Source organism: Rhinolophus sinicus, linkage group LG03 (genome assembly GCF_036562045.2).
Source record: "Rhinolophus sinicus isolate RSC01 linkage group LG03, ASM3656204v1, whole genome shotgun sequence".
NCBI lineage: Eukaryota > Metazoa > Chordata > Mammalia > Chiroptera > Rhinolophidae > Rhinolophus > Rhinolophus sinicus.
Genome location: NC_133753.1, coordinates 71488415 through 71506999, shown reverse-complemented (window position 1 = coordinate 71506999; position 18585 = coordinate 71488415). Strand labels below are relative to the sequence as shown.

The following is an 18585-nucleotide window of genomic DNA, read 5'->3' as shown; positions in this document are numbered from 1 at the left end:
TCCTTCCCCTCCGCGTACAGGGGCCTGGTGTGGGAGCTGCAGCAGAGACTGCTGCCCAAGTCTGCTCAGTCCCTGCAATCTGGCCAGACCCTGGTGCTGGTCATCGATGGGGCTGACCGGTTGGTGGACCAGCACGGGCAGTTGATCTCAGACTGGATCCCAAAGACTCTTCCCCCGGTGAGTGGGAGAAGGAGGTGGTGGGGCGGGATGCACAGGGAGGAGAGGGGCCTCTCCAACATTGTTCTCCTTTTCCGTCTACCTCCATACCCTTTTGCCCAAATACCACAGCGGGTGCACCTGGTGCTGAGTGTGTCTAGTGACGCAAGCCTTGGGGAGACCCTTGAACAGAGCCAGGATGCCCGTGTGGTGGCCCTGGGGCCTCTGGAGCCGTCTGCCCGGGCCCGGCTGGTGAGAGAAGAGCTGGCTCTGTATGGCAAGCGGCTGGAGGAGTCCCCTTTTAACAACCAGGTGGATGGAGGCCAGGGCTGGTGGGTGTGTGGGGTGAATGTGGGAGCTGAACGGAGCAGGGTGCTGAGGCTGCTAGCTGCCCCACACAGACCAGCTGCCCCTTCGTTTTCTCAGGAACTCTGTGCCAGGGGACGTTGTTAATAAGATAACTGATTCCTTATAATATCACCTAGCCTTTTCCCCTGCTGAGTGGCTCCTCCAGGCCCCATCCAGGTGAGGGGAGGAGTAAAGCTGTGGTTATCAGGTGGGGTAGGCTGAGCCACAGGGGATTCCTTGAAAAGAGGCTGGCTGGGCAGAGCAGCATAGGGAAGGGATGGCTGTGCCCCTAGGTGATGCCATTTCCACTGCTGGGGACTCGCAGAGGAGGAGCTAGTGGGCTTTGTGCTGGACCAGAGGACAGGGGCCAGAGGGCGGGCTGTCTGGTCCCCATGCTGAGTCCTCTGATCTTGTCAGATGCGGCTGCTGCTGGTGAAGCGGGGGTCAGCCCTGCCGCTCTATCTACGCTTGGTCACCGATCACCTGAGGCTCTTCACGCTCTATGAGCAGGTCTGTTGAGGATGTCAACCCCCACCCCTCATTGTCTAAGTCCGAATTCCACCTGCCACTCTCCGTTCAGCTTCTTGCATCCTCATCCTTAGCCTTCTCCCACCCTCATCTTTTACCATCTTTGATCACCCGTTCCCCCTCCTCACCTCGCCTCCAACCCCACTTTTCTCCCACTTGCTTCTCTTTCCTTTTCATCCTTTCCCATGGTTTCGCCTGCTGCCCCCTCCTCTCCCTACAACCAAGCTACCTCTCCCTCTCCCCCAATTGACTGACGCCCCGTCTCTCTTCGCCCAGGTGTCTGAGAGACTCCGGACCCTGCCTGCCACTGTGCCCCTGCTGCTGCAACACATCCTGGGCACGCTTGAGCAAGAGCATGGCCCTGATGTCCTTCCCCAGGCCTTGGCCACCCTTCAGGTCACACGTAGCGGTCAGTGCTTGGGGTGGGGTGGGAGGCAGAGGCTCGGGTTGGATGACCTTGGTTCAGCGGGGGTTTCAGTGAGCGGTGCAAGGAGGGGCTAGGTGTGCTAGGGATGGGACGGCTGTGTGGTTTGGTGAGGGCCTCAGAGAGCTTCCTTTTCAGGTCTGACTGTGGACCAGGTGCATGGAGTGCTGAGTGCATGGCGGCTACTTCCCAGGGGGACCAAGACCTGGGAACAAGTGGTGGCTGCTGGTAACAGTGGGGACCCTTACCCCATGGGCCCATTTGCCTATCTCATCCAGAGTCTGCGCAGGTACGAGTGTCCCCAACTGAGTTCCCACTGACCTCCTGGGTCTTTCCTGATTTTAGCCAGAGCCCTATGTGATCCTTTCTTCGCCCCGCGCTTCTCTTGGCGTAGCCCCTGACACCTGTCTCCCAGACTCTGAATAGCTGCCACTCGAGTAACCACTGTTTGAGTGGGGAATGGGAGCCCATATCTGTGCCAGGATGCTCAGTGATGGGCCTCCTCCCTCCCTTCTCCTTCCTTCTCTCCCTTACATGAGGATAGTTTGCTGGGGGAGGGCCCCCTGGAGCGGCCTGGCTCCCGTCTCTGCCTCCCTGATGGGCCGCTGCGAACAGCAGCTAAATGTCGCTATGGGAAGAGGCCGGGGCTGGAGAGCACAGCACACGTCCTCATTGCAGGTGATTGTAGCCCAAGTCAGCTTGGGGCACTGGGGATGGGGCTGGGCCTGGAGGCCAGGACCATTTACTAGTGCTCCCCATTGGTTGGCCCCGTCTCCTGCCACCCCAGTGGGTGGATGGCTTACTATATATAGCCTGACGGAGGGGATCTTTGGAGGTGCTTCAGGGCAGAGCCCATCTCAAGTCTGTTCCTATGACCCACACCTGCAGCTCAGCTCTGGAAGACCTGTGACCCTGATGCCTCAGGCACCTTCCGAAGTTGCCCTCCTGAAGCTCTGGGAGACCTTCCGTATCACCTGGTTAGTTCCCACATCCCATAGCCACCTTCTCCCAAGCAATTGCTTTGGCTGTTCTAAGACCCCTCTCCACCTTGACCACCACTCCCATCACCACTGCCATTACCCCTCCCAAACTCTCTCTGCCTTTCTCCTTTTGGTTTTCCTGCCCTTCTCCTTCAGGTCCTTTGTCCCAGCTCCTAGGTCTAGCTCCTAGCTGCATAGGCAGGTGTCAGGCTAGAATGTCCCTCCTTACAGCCTCTTCATGCCCCTAATGAATCCACTCTGGCCCTCCCAGCTCCAGAGCGGAAACCGTGGCCTTCTTGCTGAGTTCCTCACCAGTCTCCATGTGGTGGCCGCACACCTGGAACTGGGTCTGATCTCTCGGCTCCTGGAGGCCCATGCCCTCTATGGTGAGATGAGTCACTGGGTGACTTCTTCTCTTCTCTAAGATTTGGGGTTCCTGGGGGCCTGCTCAGAGGGAGATGTAATGGAAAGAACAATCTAATTTCCATTTCAAGTTGAAAATGCTACAAGGTAAGAGTCTTGGGAGAACTTTTGCCTAGATCTCTTAGACCAGAGGTTCTCAAACTTTAGTCAGTGAGCATTAAAGAAGCTGGGAAAGTTGTTCAGACTGTAGATCTCTAGGTTCCCAGATTCTGGCTGCTTAGGTCTAGAGTGCGCCCTAAAATGTGTACTTTTAACATGTGTTCCTGATGTGGGGCCAGAGGGCCACACTGTGCGACTTACCATGTTAGACACATGTATGATTGTATTTTGTGCTGGGGTTCATGGAGGTCCAGTCTGCCTCCCAATGACGCCCTCCATCTCTTCCATAGCTTCTTCAGTCTCTGAAGAGGAACAGAAGCTTCCTGAGGCTGACATTGCTGTCTTTCACACCTTCCTGAAGCAGCAGGCTCCAGTCCTCAGCCAGTACCCCCTGCTCCTGCCCCAGCAGGCAGCCAATCAGCCTCTGGACTCGCCTCTTTGCCGCCAGGCCCCCCAGCTTGCCCAGCGATGGCACCTCCAGCGCATGCTACGGTGGCTTAATAAACCCAAAACCATGAAGGGCCAGCAGAGGTAAGACCCTTGACCCCAGAGCATCATCAAAGAGCAGGCTGCAGCCCTTTCTGAAACTGGAGAATCAAGGACAGACCAGAGTCATCATGGAGAAGGGGATTCAGGCCCAGAAATGCAGAAATGAATTCTTGTTTACTCCCTTCCCTTCATTCCTCATTTCTTCCCTTTCTTCCTGCTCTTTCTCTAGCTCCAGCCTGTCCCTGGCATTTTCCTCATCCCCCACAGCTGTGGCCTTCTCCCCCAGTGGGCAAAGAGCTGCTGTAGGCACTGCCAATGGGACAGTTTACCTGTTGGACCTGAGAACCTGGCAGGTATGACACTCAAGGCGGGGCAATTTACCTTCATAAAAGCCTCACAAACTGCCCTGGGGCCCCGGATAAGCCAAGTCCAGCTGCCATCACCCTGTTTCAGTCAGCAACTTTACTTCCCTCTTATCAGCTCAAAAGGGCTTGGTCCAAAGATCAGTCACACAGACAGCAAACATTTGCTTCACACCTTCCATTCAAGGCACTGTACTAAGCATTGCAAGGAACACAGGGCTTAGGACCTTGTCTTTGCCTACCAAGTGGTCAGTTTTGTTGAAATATAAGGTCTAGAAGGTAAAAAGAAACCAAAACATAACCATGTCCCATAGATTAGAGCTGAGTGAGTTGTACAGTGACTGGATATAGGACAAAGAAGGGCAGGCCTTCTGGGTACAGTAAAGAACCTGAGCAAAGACGTGGGAGGGGAATGTTTCCTGTAAATTGCTGGGAATGGTTGCAGCAGAGGGTGCTAAAGGAGGGTAATGGTAGATTAGGCCGGAGAGTTGGGTCTCTCCTCTTCCCACCCATATCATTCCCCCATATGCACTACTCGTATGCATGCGTGTCATGTCATTCCCACCTCAGACCCATCAAAGTCTTCTGTGAATTGGGGACATGTATAGGGTTTGGAGTGGGGGAGAACACGTGACACCACTTGGATTACGAGGCTTCACTTGAACGTGAGCTTGGCCTCGGGCTGGAGTGGAACCAAAGCTTTGTACTTTGGCCCCACATCAGGAATACTTGTTCAAAGAGGGCCACGCTTTGAGACCTCTGTAAAGGATGTAGAGCCCTGTTGTGGCCTCCTTTTTGGTTGGGGCTTGGAGGGGCTGGACAAGGGGGGGGTCAAAGGAGTATCCTGAGCGTGCTTTCCTGCTCTCTCACAGGAGGAGAAGTCTGTGGTGAGTGGCTGCGATGGCGTCTCCTCTTGTTCATTCCTCTCGGACAATGCCCTCTTTATTACTGCCTTTGACGGGCTCCTGGAGCTCTGGGACCTGCAGCATGGCTGTCGGTAAGGGTCCCCATGTCTCGGAGTGATGGCCTTCCCTGTTTGTGGGAAGCCCAGGGGAGGGGGATGAGGAGGGAGCCTGTGGCCAGGAGGCCCCAGGGGCCTGACGCTGTCTCCCTGGGATAGGGTGCTCCAGACCAAGGCTCACCAGTACGAAATCACCGGCTGCTGCCTGAGCCCAGACCGCCGGTGGCTGGCTACCGTGTGCCTGGGGGGATGCCTAAAGGTAATGACTGGGGGCCGTAGTAGTTAAAATGGCCCCCACTGCTGGGTCAGCCCATGAGGTTGTTCTGTCAGTGTGGCAGAGTCTGCCAACCGCCTTCCCTGCTGCGGGCGGGGACTGGACAAGGTGGTCCCTGGACCTCTAGGATGAAGGTGCTCAGGCATCTGTCTTCAGCACCTGATGCTTCCGCTTCTCCCTCCTCCAGCTGTGGGACACAGTCCGTGGGCAGCTGGCCTTCCAGCACACCTGTCCCAAGCCCCTGAACTGCATTGCTTTCCACCCAGAGGGGCAGGTAATGGCCATAGGCAGCTGGGCCGGCAGCTTCACCTTCTTCCAGGTGGACGGGCTGAAAGTCACCAAGGTGAGAAGGTCCTCTGTCGCCCTGGGGGAAGAACACAGAAGGTTGTGAGTGGAAGGCGGGGAATGACACACATCCACATTTTGTGTCACTTTGGGCTTGTGTTGAGAGCAGGCCCTGACATTTCCGTTTCTATCTCCCCATGTAGGAGCTGGGGGCCCCCGGAGCCTCTGTCCGTTCTTTGGCCTTCAATGCGACTGGGCGGGTTGTGGCTGTGGGCCGGCTGGACGGGATGGTGGAGCTGTGGGCGTGGCAGGAGGGGGCACGGCTGGCTGCCTTCCCTGCCCATGGTGGCTTTGTGGCTGCTGCCCTTTTCCTGCGTGCTGGCTGCCAGTTACTGACGGCCGGAGAGGATGGCAAGGTCAGGTTACAGAGGGCTTGGGGTGGGTTATGGGGAGTGAGTAGCAAAGGCAGGCAATATTTGGGTGAGGGTAGGCCTTTGTTGAGAAGACTATGGAGGAGCTTGGCTGGTGCGAGCTTCCGGGAGTGGGGTGCGAGTGTGTGTACTGATAGCTCTCAGGAGAAAAGTCTCTAGAGGGAGAATTTAATGGGGTGGTTGTAACTCCGGGGTGCAAGTGGAATATCTTTAAGCCCTTTTATTGGCCCTCAGGTTCAGGTGTGGTCCGGGTCTCTGGGTCGGCCCCGTGGGTGCCTAGGTTCCCTTTCTCTCTCTCCTGCCCTCTCTGTGGCTCTCAGTCCACATGGTGATCTGGTGGCTGTTGGGTACCGAGCAGATGGCATCAGGATCTATGAAACTTCTTCAGGTACTGAAGGGAGAAGGGATGGGGCGTTTGAGCCTTTGGAGGGAGGTCCTCCCATTCTGATCCCCTTTCCAAGTGTTTTCCTCTCTCGATTTCTCTCATTTTCTAGGTTCACAGGGGGCTCTGTGTCAAGCACTAGATGTGGCAGTGTCCGCACTGGTCTGGCTAAGCCCTAAGGTGTTGGTGAGTGGTGCAGAAGATGGGTCCCTGCAGGGCTGGGCACTCAAGGAAAGCTCCCTTCAGTCCCTCTGGCTCCTGTCCAGATACCAGAAGCCTGTGCTGGGACTGGCGGCCTCTCAGGAACTCTTGGCTTCTGCCTCAGGTAGTACTGGGCTCTGGGCAGGGTTGTGAATCATTGTTCCTTTTAAATATGCTAATACCTTTCTTCAATTTATATGTATATGTGTGCATGAAAAGACACACACATACAATTGTTTTTACAATTTCAAGGTGCTCTAAATGCATTTATTTTGCATAATCAGTCTAGACTGTGTCTTCTTGTTCCCTAACCCTGATTCTGGGACCTCTTTGCAATCCCTGTGATGCTTTGGTTTTCTGCCCAGTGGGAGACTGCTGTATAAAGGGATGGGTTTCCCTTAGGAGGTGAGAGAGAGGTGGAGGTGAAAATGCAGAGTGGCCTTAGTCCTCACTAGGGAGGAGGCTTGGTCCAAGTGACCCTGGGCACTTGAGATGGGGAGGGTTTGGAGGTGCAGTGGGGAGTTAGGGGGAGACAGCTGCAGAGCCGGCTCTGGGAGAGCCTGGCGTCCTGTCCTGTGGACTCACATGGTGACCAGCCGTGTCCACTGCCTACAACTCCCTGCATCCCTCCCTTGGAGCTTTGCCCTCACACCTCACCCTCAGCCCCCACGAAGGCCTTTGTCGTTGGCCTCCGGGCCTGTCTCCCTTCCCCTTTCAGGGACTCTTATTCTCTCCCTCTTTCCAATGCAGAGGATTTCACAGTGCGGCTGTGGCCAAGGCAGTTGCTGACACTGCCACAAAAGGCAGAAGACTTTCCCTGTGGCACTGAACTCCTGGGACATAAGGGCCCTGTAAACTGCTGTAGCTTCAGCACTGATGGGGGCAGCCTGGCCACTGGAGGAAGGGATCGGGTGAGCCACAGAAGGATACAACCCCTGGGCCCTGCTCCCCCTGGGCCCCAGACCCCCTTGGCCCCACAGCCCCTCTGGTTCCTGGATTCCTGAATGGCCCAATTGCCATTGCTTCCTCTGGCTATTTGCTTTGCCAGACCTGTGCTGGATCTGCCCACGCTTCCTTCCTTGATACTCTCTTTCCTTGAAACTTCTTTCCCGAAATGGCCCTTGTGTTCCTACCGCCATTCTGTGGTCCTAACTGCTCCATCTTTTGGGACCTATCCAGAGTCTCCTCTGCTGGGATGTGAGGACACCCACAGCCCCTGTTCTGACTTGCTCCTTTTCTGCCTGTCACCGTGACTGGGTCACTGGCTGTGCTTGGACCAAAGACAACCTACTGGTGAGTGAAGGGTAGCAGTGGTGCAAATCTCAGCAGGCTTCCTAGGGGAGGACGACACTCCCCATCTCATCCTTTTCTGACCCCCCATTTATAATAGTAATAGCTATGATTTATTGAGCACTTAGGACGTGCCAGGCACTGGACTAAGTTCTTTGCATATATTGCCTTATTTAATCTTTGCAACACCCTGCAAAGTAGATACTACTATTATCTCTAGTGTACAGACAAGGATATTGAGCTCAGATAGAGTCAAGAACATTTCCAAGGCCATGTAAGTGATGCAGTCTTCAATGCATCTGGGCGGGTTGTGGCTGTGGGCCAGCTGGCCAGGATAGGAAAGCTCATGCTCTTCAGAAGAACACAGAACTGTCTCCCCAAGGCTTTAGGATGCCCCATTCCTGCCCGTGGAGTACTGCTGCGATTTCTTTGTCTGGAGGCAAAAATCAGTCTTGCCTTATGCGCTCGAGGTTTCAGAGTGTTTTTAAATGCACCCAGCTTGCACAAGCAGGCTCTGCAGCCATCTCTGACTCCCCTTAAACCCCAGCCCCGCCCCCACCCCATCTCAAGTGCCCAGCGTCACTTGGGCCAAGCCTCTAGCAAAGCCTAGTTTTTCAATGTAGAATCCCCATGTTGTTCTTAAAAAGAGATGAGAAAGGAGTATCAGTTGAATAGACTTTTCCCCTTTGTCTGGGTTTGTTGATTGACATTATGTTAGTAAGAAGGACAGTCGATACTATTTATTCAGTGCTCACTGTGTACCAGGCAGCGGGCTAAGTCCTTTGTATAGATGCCTCAGCCCCACAGCAACCATATCAGATAGGTGCACTGTCATTATCCTGGTTGAATAGATGAGAAACCTAAGTCTCAAAGAGATGAACTTGCCCCAAGTCACAAAGTAATGAATGGTGGAGGTAGGATTTGAACCCAGGACAGCCCATGCTCTTAATCACAAGACTTACTGCCCTCCACCCGACATTATAAACACACAAAAATGCTGGAGGGATGCTGCTAATCCCACTCCTCTGATCTTTGACTCTGCAGATCTCCTGCTCCAGTGATGGCTCTGTGGGGCTGTGGAACCCAGAGTCGAGACAGCGGTTGGGTCAGTTCCTGGGTCATCAGAGTGCTGTGAGCGCCGTGGCGGCTGTGGTGAGAGGCAATGGAGAGTTCACGGGGGTCTCTGGGAGGCTAAGGGGGCTTTGGGAGACTGGATGAATTGGGTAGCTAATCCCAAAGGCAAAGAAGTAGAAAGAATGAGATGCTTGGGCCTGGATTAGGGTGTGGAGACTGAGGGTGGGCGTGAGGGGAGAGAGAGCATGAAAACACAGCAGCTTAGATTCATGACCTTGTGGGAGGACTGTAGCCCTGAGCCCCCAGCTTCACGTCCCGAGTTCTCCACACTCTTTGACAGTAAGCCCCTAATTCTCAGCCCACACCTAATGCTCTGTGATGGGAATTGTGCTTCCCATATCCTGCACAGTGTAACTCTTCTCTGATCCTGTGCTCTGGAGCAGGAGGAACACGTAGTGTCTGTGGGCCGGGATGGGACCTTGAAAGTCTGGGACCATCAGGGTGTGGAGCTGACCAGCATCCCTGCTCACTCAGGACCCATCAGCCACTGTGCAGCTGCCCTGGAGCCCCGTGCAGGTGATGAAACATCGGCCACCTTCCCTTCCCCACTGCCTCTTCTTTCTCCCCTGCTTCTCCCCTTCTTCTCACTCAGTATCTATGTCTTAACAGCTGGCCAGCCTGGGTCAGAGCTTCTGGTGGTGACTGTTGGACTGGATGGGGTCACACGGTTATGGCATCCACTCTTGGTGAGTTTACTGAAAGGACTGAGGTGGAAAAGATATAGTGGGATAACCTTCTGTGTGTCAACCCCTTATTGTCCCATCTCTGTCCTTCCTAGGTGTTTCAGACACATTCCCTCCTGGGACACAGTGGCCCAGTCAGTGCAGCTGCTGTTTCAGAGGCCTCAGGCCTCCTGCTGACCACCTCGGAGGATGGTTCCATACGGCTCTGGGAGGTACCTAAGGAAGCAGGTGAGTGCGGTTTGGAGAGAGGCAAGGTAGGAAAGAGGGGTTTGTAACTGGGACCAAGAAGGTCAAGGGTGGCCTGATATCTCCTTCTGTATCCCAGCTCCTAATGATTCACTTCTCTCTTCTCCAGATGAAACAAATATACCCAGGAGTCCTGCAGCCATCACTGCTGTGGCCTGGGCCCCAGACGGTTCTCTGGCTGTGTCTGGGAATCAAGCTGGGGAACTAACCTTATGGCAGGAGGCTCAGGCTGTGGCCACAGCACAGGTGAGTTGGGGCAACCCCAGTTCTTTGTCTATGTGAATTCTGCTCCAGCTCTATCTAATGGTACGTGCTGGGGTTGGAGGTTGCATACATGGCTGGGAGAGGAAAGAGGGTTAATCCCGGTTTCTTGGAAGTACTGAAGTGAACTTGTTGTATACACCAGGCTCCAGGCCGCATCAGTGCTCTACTCTGGTACTCGGCAAACACCTTGGTTGTTGTCATTGCTGATGAAAAAATCAGCGAGTGGCGAGTGGAACTGCAGAAGGGTTCAACGTCCAGAAATTTCAGGTGAAATGAGGCAGCTGGGTTAATGTGATAGTACCAATAGTCTCCTTACACCCAGGATTTTACTCAAATCACTCCACCTCTACTTCTGAAGTAGGTCAACAGGAGGTTAAAAAAGAAAAAAGTCTCCGGGACACCGTTTTCTACTCTTTGTCATGTCAATTTAAATAATAATTAAGTGCCTACTTTATGCTAAGTTTTGGGCCAGCCAGTGTGAACCAGGTTGAAATTTATTTTTTAATTTAAAAAGCTCCCAGTAGAGGAATGTGCATATAAGTAAACCATCAACAATGTTCAGAGTGATTAGTGCTATAGTAAAGGTCTATATACCAGGGGTGCCAAAAAAATGTGTATAAGTGGACACTTTGGTCAAGCAGTAGCTCGCAGTAATCAGAAGTGTCTGGACGCTGATGGTAACTACTTTGAGCACCTCTTGAACTGCAGAAGTCAAACGTGACTTGTATTCATCTTTTGTTATTGGTATATATTATTATAATTTTAATAGTTTTTTCCTTAAAACGTGTATACATTTTTTTGGCACCATACACACACACACACACACATTTCCTAGGGCTGCAGGATTTGTGAAATTTACGGTTGCTATTTGAGGTTGGGCTTAAAGGGTGCATAGGAGATTTCTGGACCAGCAAGGGAAGGCCATGTGTAGGAAGAGGAAGTAGTAACGTTAACAAAAGGCATGGAGGCATGAGAGTACATGGTGTATTCTGAGTACATATAACCAAGTTTTGGGGTTCTTGGTGGGAGTTGGGGGGAGTATTGGGTTGAGAATATAAACTGGGGCCAGGCTGCAGAGGGCACAGTGCTAAGAATTTTGAGCAGAATAATTATCTGAATTTTAGAAAGAGAAGTCGGATCACAGTATGGAAGATGGATAGTAGTAGAGAGATACTGAAGTTCAGGAGACCACCTTTATAGCTGCTGCTATCGTCCAGGGAAGACAGGGATGAGGAGGAGAGATACAGATTTAGGCACTGTTTCAAGTAGGAGCCACAGTGCTTATTGATCAGTGGGAGGTCAGGAGGGAAGGAAGTGACAAGAATGTTAGCGATTCCTGAGCAAGTAAGGGGATGGTGGTGATGAATATTGATGGAAGAAAAACAAAAAGGAACAGAATTTTGTTTTATACTTTACTCCTGAGGAATTCGTGGGGGCACTGAGCAGCCTGAGAGGTGGACTAAAGTGGGATCTTTCTCTGTCCATGTGCCTTTTTTGAGCTACAGTCTTCACCTGAACCGAGTTCTACAGGAGGACTTAGGGTTCCTGGCAGGTGTGGGCCTGGCCCCTGATGGTCATTCCCTCATCTTGGCCAACGCGGATATGCAGTTACTGCACATGAAGAAGGCAGAGGATGCTCCCTCTGTCATCTGGTAAGAGCCACAATGCTGTTTCCTCCCAGGCAGGAGAAAGAGGAAAAGTGGGTTAGGGCTTACCCTGAGGTTGGGTCTACCTTAGAACAAACCCTGGGGTCTTACAGAGAGGTATTCCAGGGCTCATCCTCTTTCTTTCTTATAAACCAGGAGGCGGTATATGGAGCATCCTATAATGTTGTCTACCCACCAGGAGTTTGGTGTGTTTGTCCTGCAGCCAATGACCCCTGGAATGCTTTCTGTCTTAGTAAGTCCTGTTTGGGTGTGTGTTCAAACAAACATTTGTCCAGAACCATTATTTTAATACCTCGTGGGTATGATGGAGGATAAGAGGGAGGGAAAGGCAGTTGGTTCCAAATCCCCTTCTCTTCCTTCAACTGGAGCAGCTCTACTTAAGAGCATTATACATTGGGGTTTCCCTCTAAGATTTCACTGATACAAAAAAAGGATTCTAGTGCTTAAAAACAATCACGGGAAACCATTAATCTAGGAGTTTTTTGTTTGTTTTGTTATTTTTTTTTAAATGTTTTTCCAGGACCCATCAGCTCCAAGTCAAGTAGTTGTTTCAATCTAGTTGTGGAGGGCACAGCTCACACTGGCCCATGTGGGGATCGAACTGGCAACCTTGTTGTTAAGAGCACCACGCTCTGACCAACTGAGGTGGCTGGCGCCCCTAGGAGTTTTCTTAATTGCACTCCCACCCCCACCCCTCACATCCTGATTTCTCTTGTCTTGCCACTGTGAGTATGAGCCATGTCTGGAACAATACAGGCATATCTCATAGACATTATGTTGGGCTAAAGAAGCCAGACACAAAGGAGTACATATTACATGAATTCACTTAAATGAAGTTCAAGAACAAGCAAAATGAGTTTATAGTGACAGAAGGCAGAATATTGTTTGCTCTGGGGGTGGCGATGTGCTGGTATGACTGGGAAGGACATGTAGGCAACTTTCCAGGGTGATGGAACTATTCTACATCTCCATCTGGCTGGTGATTATATGGATGTATCCATGTGTAAAAACCCATGGAGATGCACAGTTAAGATTTCTGTACTTTATTGTATCTAGGTTACAGTTAAAAAATAAAAATCCAGAGCAGAAAAGTTGCTTTGTCTGGGCACGGTTCAAGGATACAAGTAGGCTAAACAAAATGCTCTATCCTTTCACAGAGGCAAAAGGAATCCGGAGAGTTTGAAGAGAGCCTGGACTTTGATCTGAACTTAGAGAATCCTAGTGGGACCCTGGTATCAGTCACTCAGGCCAAACCTGAATCTGGTGAGTGGCGATGGGAGGACTCAAGGAGTCCAGAGGGGACCTAGAGGAGGATGGTGGATCCTTCAGTGCCTGAGACCTGGCTCTAACTCTGCCCTACAAATGGCAGAGTCTTCATTTTTGTGTGCCAGCTCTGATGGGATGCTATGGAACCTAGCCAAATGTACCCTTGAAGGAGAATGGACTACAGGAAACATCTGGCAGAAAACAGTAAAAATGCCTGAAACCCAAACTGCAGAGACAGACGCACCTATATTTAGCGACATGCATAGCTGGCCAACAAATCCACATCTAAAGACACAGCAGCGTAGAAAAGTGAGTTTGAGGGAAGGGTCACAAATACAGGGGAAGAGGCTCTAGGTCTCACCCTAGCAGACTGATGCTTTCTTGACTGTGGAAGGTCCCCTGAAACTCACCATACATTTCTCCTTCCTCTCTGAGATTCACTCGGGCTCTGTCACCGCCCTCCATGTGCTGCCTGAGTTGCTGGTGACAGCTTCAAAAGATAAAGATGTTAAGCTGTGGGAGAGACCCAGTATGCACCTGGTAAGTGTGTGTGTGTGTGTGTGTGTGTGTGTATGTGTGCATGCACATACACAAGGCGTACTGAAGGGCTGTCACAAGAGAGCAAACTTGGGCTAGGAAAGTAGAAAAGATCAAAACTATACTTTCTTCTATCCTTTTTGCAATAATATGTGACTAACATGTTCTAAATAAAAGGCATTATTAATGTGAGAGAAAAATAAGTTAGTAAGGAGGTCCTAGGCTTGTAGGCCTCATCTGCCTTGTTTTTGTTTCCATTCTAGCTGGGCCTGTTCCGGTGCGAAGGGGCAGTGAGCTGCCTGGAACCTTGGGTGGGGCCTAACTCTACCCTGCAGCTCGCAGTGGGAGACACACAAGGCAATGTATACTTTTTGTCCTGGGAATGAAGATGCACTCTTCAGGGCAAAGATGGCATTTGTGCTAGAGATGCAACGCCTGCAGATTCTAGCGGCTACTGTCTCGGTGAAATTATAAAAATAAAGTGTCCGAAAATCTCAAATGCAGTCCTTCCTACCTGTGTTCTCATGTGGGTTTGGCCCAAGAAGGAAAAAATGGATGTTATAATGTTTCTTTTCTGATTTAACATTATTTTTTTACTAGAACTGCAAGTAAGTAACCAGACGTTTAGCAGATATTCATTGAAACTAGGCTGTAGGAATCTTGTATCATTTGCTGGGCCCAGGACCCGAAGATACCATTCCTGCCAGAAGGGATGAAAGTGATATTGGCCAGCACTTAGTTTACATAGAGAGCTGGAGACTCTCACATGGTCAAGAAAGAATAAGGGGTGGAACAGTGAGCCAACAGTGCCCCAAGTCAGGACATTTAGAAAGAACGGGGGTAGAACTAGGACAACACGAGTTTCCTCTTACAGAAACAGCCCCATCTACTCAGAACTATCTGCCCAGATGGGAGGCGAGAAGCCAGGGCACTGAAAGCAGACGGAGTCGTCTGGCTTTCACAACTTGGAGAGCAGCAGCCACTTGACTCAGAAGCACAAGTCATATAGTAATTTACATTCTTGGAAGAGATCGCAAGTCTCTCTCCAAGTGAAGCTCGCAAAGATTAAGACGAGTTGAAAGGTGGAATAGTCTTACTGACCAGCGTACCAAGGTCTATAATCCTCTTAAAAGTTCTACAGCCTTATTTTCCTGTAATTCTATCTTATGGGAGAGGATGTTACCTGAAGCCCTTTCTGTGTAAGGGTTAAGGGTCTTCTGTGTCTAAGAATTCAAGGACTTGTATGTGATAAATCAAGACTATTACAGGATGTTGTCCCGGGTCGGTAGGGCTCTCTCAGAGAAGTACCATTTCACTCTGGTCTAGAAGTGAGTTTTGAGGATTTGGGGAGTTGAGGGGTACTGAGTTTTGTTCTTACTTCACCCCGATTCCAGATTGTACATGGAGAAATCACCTGAGGGACTTTACCTTATCTCCCAATGCCTCATGGTCTCCCTCAGTCAGGATAAAGACATAAGGAATGCCATCCACTGATAAGTCTTAATCACAGGTCATGCTTCCATCTTTTCTCATGTGCCTCATGCTAGGGCTTTAAATAAACCTTCTAGACCACCCCCTCCACAGGTACCTTTTGACTAGAAATCCAAGTTAAGGTAATTTGAAATTTATGATTTATAATCCTACCCAGAATGCGACAGTGAATCATGGCATGGCATCGTCCTGAAAGCTGCTGGTCTCAGGCTGTTGCCTTTTACTCCTCTGAAAGCAAGGGCCAAGGAGGAAGCCCAAATGCCTGTCTTCCACACTCGAAAAGTTCTATAAAAACACCCCAGCTACAGCCAGAGGAATGGGCTGGAGAAAATGAAGCAAAGGCTAACTTGCTCCATAGACTCAGCATTGTTGGCCAGGTCCATTTGAAGCGTTTTCTTCCGTCGTTCTTATCTTGGAGATAAATATATAGCCAGGTCATAGTATAATTGCTATGAGTGAAGATAAGAAAGGACTCTAGGTAAAAGCAAATAAGTACCCAAGGGAGTTGAAGGGAAAATCAATTTAGTTTTTACATTAAACATCTGCGTTCTTATCATTAAACAGAATTTCAGTGTCTCCCAGTGTCTAGACAAGTTCCACAATTATAGCCACTGGATTGTAGGATCATAGGACATTGGAACAGTTTTATCTCCTCTTACCCAACCACACAGGCACCTTTTGCATATGCCCAAATTTTATACATGCGTTTACACATCTGTGCACAATCTGTTTTTGAAATTTAGAGTAGAACTACTCAAAGTTTGGTTTGTGGACTAGCGCCAGTCCACAGATAATTAATGGTTCACAATGACGTAGGTGTCGGAGTTGAGAGTAAGCATTCAGAAACTTATAGGAATTTGAAGTGATCTTATATCTGACAAATTTAATAAAATTGAGGCTTGTATCTTGTATGATTTTTGTTTCATTTTCCTAATAACTCATTTTTATTATATTTACAGAAGTATTGGTCCGTGACAGATCAGACATTAAAACAAAGAAACAGACAACTGTTCATCACAGAGGGTTTGAGAAGCACTACTCTAGAGAGAGGGGGTAACAAAATGGCTAAAAGCATGGACTTGGAACAAGACTGCCTGAGTTCATGCTTCCCTTTCCCATCCTTAGAACAGGCACAAGAATGGTGCCTATTTCGTGGGGCTATCATGAGGATTCAATACGTTAAGATGTGTAAAACCCTTAGAATAGTAGCTGACGCTTTTGTGGTAAGTGTTCAGTAAGTGCTAGCTTGAGTGTTCTTTTACTCATCCAGTGGTGCAAGTTTCACCTCGTTATTCTTCCTCAAAAATGTCTTGGTTATTATGTAGATTTAACTGATATTCTCTCAGATACCTCATGCTTCTATCCAGGACGAGGGTACGTTTTGTATCACTTAGGATATTGAGGTTACGGTGTGGTAACAACCCCAGAATCTTGAAGTAGCAAAGGTTTATTTCTTACTCATGCCATTTCCCAGTGAGGGGGCTCTGCTCTACTTTGCTCACACTTAAGAGATCTATGCTTCACTGACTGCAAAGGCAAGAAACAGGAAATATGGCAAAAACCCTGTTGGCTCTAAATCTTCCACCTGGAAATAAAATACATCACTTCCATTCGTACATTATAAATATGAGCAAAGTAAGTCACGTGGCCCTACCTATTGTCAAAGGAGAGGGAGGTATCATCCTACCATGTATTTGGAAGGAGAACCAGGAACCAGATACAGTTACAGCGCTAAAGAACCTGTCTGTGTTGATGCTTCTCCAGTGGAGTGGCTCTTAATTCTTCTTTTAAAAAATAATTTAAGAGTTACAGAAGAGTTGCAAAAATAGTACAGAGTATACCTGTGTACCCTTCACCCAGCTTCCTCTAATGTTAACATCTTATATAACCATGCTACATTTATCAAAACTAAGAAATTAACTGGCACAGTATTAACTGCAGACATGATTTGTCCACTGATGTCTTTATCTTGCTCCGGGGTCCAATCTAGAGTACCACATTGCATTTAGTCATCATGTCTCCCCAGTCTCCAATTGTGAGAGTTTTTCAGTCTTTCCATAACCTTGACACTTTTGAAGGGTGCTGATCAGGTGTTTTGTAGAATGTCCCTCAGTTTGGCTTTGTCTACTGTTTCCTCATGAATAGACTGAGATTACGGATTTAAAGAAGGAATACAAGAGATGATGTGCTCGTCTTGCTACATCATATCAGAAGCACATGTATCAACATGACTTACTTTTTATCACTAGTGATGTATATCTTGATCACTTTTAAGGTTTAGTTGATGTTTGCCAGGTTTTTTTTAGTGTACCTTTTCCATACTCTGTTAGAGGCAAGTCACTCTAAGTCCAGCCCACACTCAAGGCGAGGGGTATTAAAGCTCCAGGAGGAAGAGGTATCAAAGAATCTGTGGTCGTATGTTAAAATCACCACAGTAATCAATAAATTCTGAGGTAGGTTTTTGGAGACAATGCAAATGTCCTGTTTCACTGACTAATTTTAGCAGTCATCCATTGATCTTGACTATAGCAGTTATTACTATAGTCTTCTAATGATTTTCTATTTCCCTAACCCTTCAACATTAATTGAAATTCTTCTGAAAGGAATATTTATCCCTTCCCCATTTTTTAAATCTAATGGGTCATTCACTTTATCTGCTTTACTCTTTGGGAGCCTCTGAATTTTGATACTCAAACTTCATAGTATGTACATTTCAATGCAACATTTTTTGGGCCAATATTTATACAGGATAAAATATGTCACGAAAATTCAGAATAATTTTTATTAAGATATAATTTATTTTTACCTTTTAAAGTGTACAGTTCTGTGGTTTTTAGTATATTCCAATATTGTACAAGTATCACCACTAATTCCAGAACATTTTCATCATCCCAACAAGAAACACTGTACCCATTAAGCGGTCACTCCCCTCTCATGCATTCCTCCAGCCACTGGCAATCACTAATCTACTTTTTTGACTGTATGGATTTGCCTATTTAAGACATTTCATACAAATGGAATCATACAATATGTGGCCTTTTGTGTGGCTTCTTTCACTTATTATATATAATGTTTTCAAGGTTCATCCATGTTGTAGCATGTATCAGTACTTTATTCCATTTTATAGCTGAATAAGATACCATTTTATAGATACATCATATTTTGTTTGTCCATTTATCAGTTGAGGGACATTCTGGTGGTTTCCATTTTTTTGGCTATTATAACACTGCTATCAACATACAAGTTTTTGTGTAAACGTTTCTTTTCAATTCTCTTGGTTATATACCTAGGAGTAGAATTGGTAGGTCCAATGGTAACTCTACGTTTAACTATTTGAGGAACTGCCAAATTATTCTCCAAAGCAGCTGTACCATTTTACATTCTCATGTAATGTATGAGAGTTATAATTCATCCACATCTTCACCAACACTTGCTGTTGGTCTTTATTATTATAGCCCTGCTAGTGGGTGTCAAGTGGAATCTCATTGTGGTTTGGATTTGTTTTCCTACTATCTAATAATGCTGAGCATCTTTTCATGTGCTTATTGGCATTTGTATTTCTTCTTTGGGGAAATGTCTATTCAAATCCTTTGCTTGGTTTTTAATTGTATTTGTCTTTTTATTGTTAAATTATAAGAATCTTTATATATTCTGGATACTAGAT

At 48.6% G+C, this 18585-nt stretch overlaps 1 protein-coding gene across 2 annotated transcripts in view; it reads left to right on the top strand.

Moving 5' to 3' along the window:
* TEP1 (telomerase associated protein 1) overlaps positions 1–13929 on the top strand; it is a 36397-nt gene extending 22468 nt beyond the window's left edge. Inside the window, exons 26-55 of one of the 2 annotated variants that reach the window (XM_074327946.1) lie at positions 21–177; positions 289–468; positions 922–1014; positions 1309–1441; positions 1595–1745; positions 2001–2134; positions 2345–2433; positions 2708–2822; positions 3249–3489; positions 3677–3800; positions 4682–4806; positions 4930–5029; positions 5232–5387; positions 5533–5745; positions 5995–6148; positions 6255–6467; positions 7094–7254; positions 7523–7636; positions 8678–8785; positions 9151–9283; positions 9377–9453; positions 9546–9678; positions 9806–9942; positions 10103–10227; positions 11466–11612; positions 11763–11859; positions 12785–12890; positions 12997–13202; positions 13329–13433; positions 13694–13929. In XM_074327946.1, coding sequence (XP_074184047.1) covers positions 21–177; positions 289–468; positions 922–1014; positions 1309–1441; positions 1595–1745; positions 2001–2134; positions 2345–2433; positions 2708–2822; positions 3249–3489; positions 3677–3800; positions 4682–4806; positions 4930–5029; positions 5232–5387; positions 5533–5745; positions 5995–6148; positions 6255–6467; positions 7094–7254; positions 7523–7636; positions 8678–8785; positions 9151–9283; positions 9377–9453; positions 9546–9678; positions 9806–9942; positions 10103–10227; positions 11466–11612; positions 11763–11859; positions 12785–12890; positions 12997–13202; positions 13329–13433; positions 13694–13816 — 4150 coding nt within the window. In that variant the 3' untranslated portion in view covers positions 13817–13929. Of the gene's footprint in view, positions 1–20; positions 178–288; positions 469–921; positions 1015–1308; positions 1442–1594; positions 1746–2000; positions 2135–2344; positions 2434–2707; positions 2823–3248; positions 3490–3676; positions 3801–4681; positions 4807–4929; positions 5030–5231; positions 5388–5532; positions 5746–5994; positions 6149–6254; positions 6468–7093; positions 7255–7522; positions 7637–8677; positions 8786–9150; positions 9284–9376; positions 9454–9545; positions 9679–9805; positions 9943–10102; positions 10228–11465; positions 11613–11762; positions 11860–12784; positions 12891–12996; positions 13203–13328; positions 13434–13693 lie in introns of those variants that run through there. The other variant, XR_012494795.1, reaches the window with a different exon arrangement.
* Positions 13930–18585: the final 4656 nt, after the last annotated feature.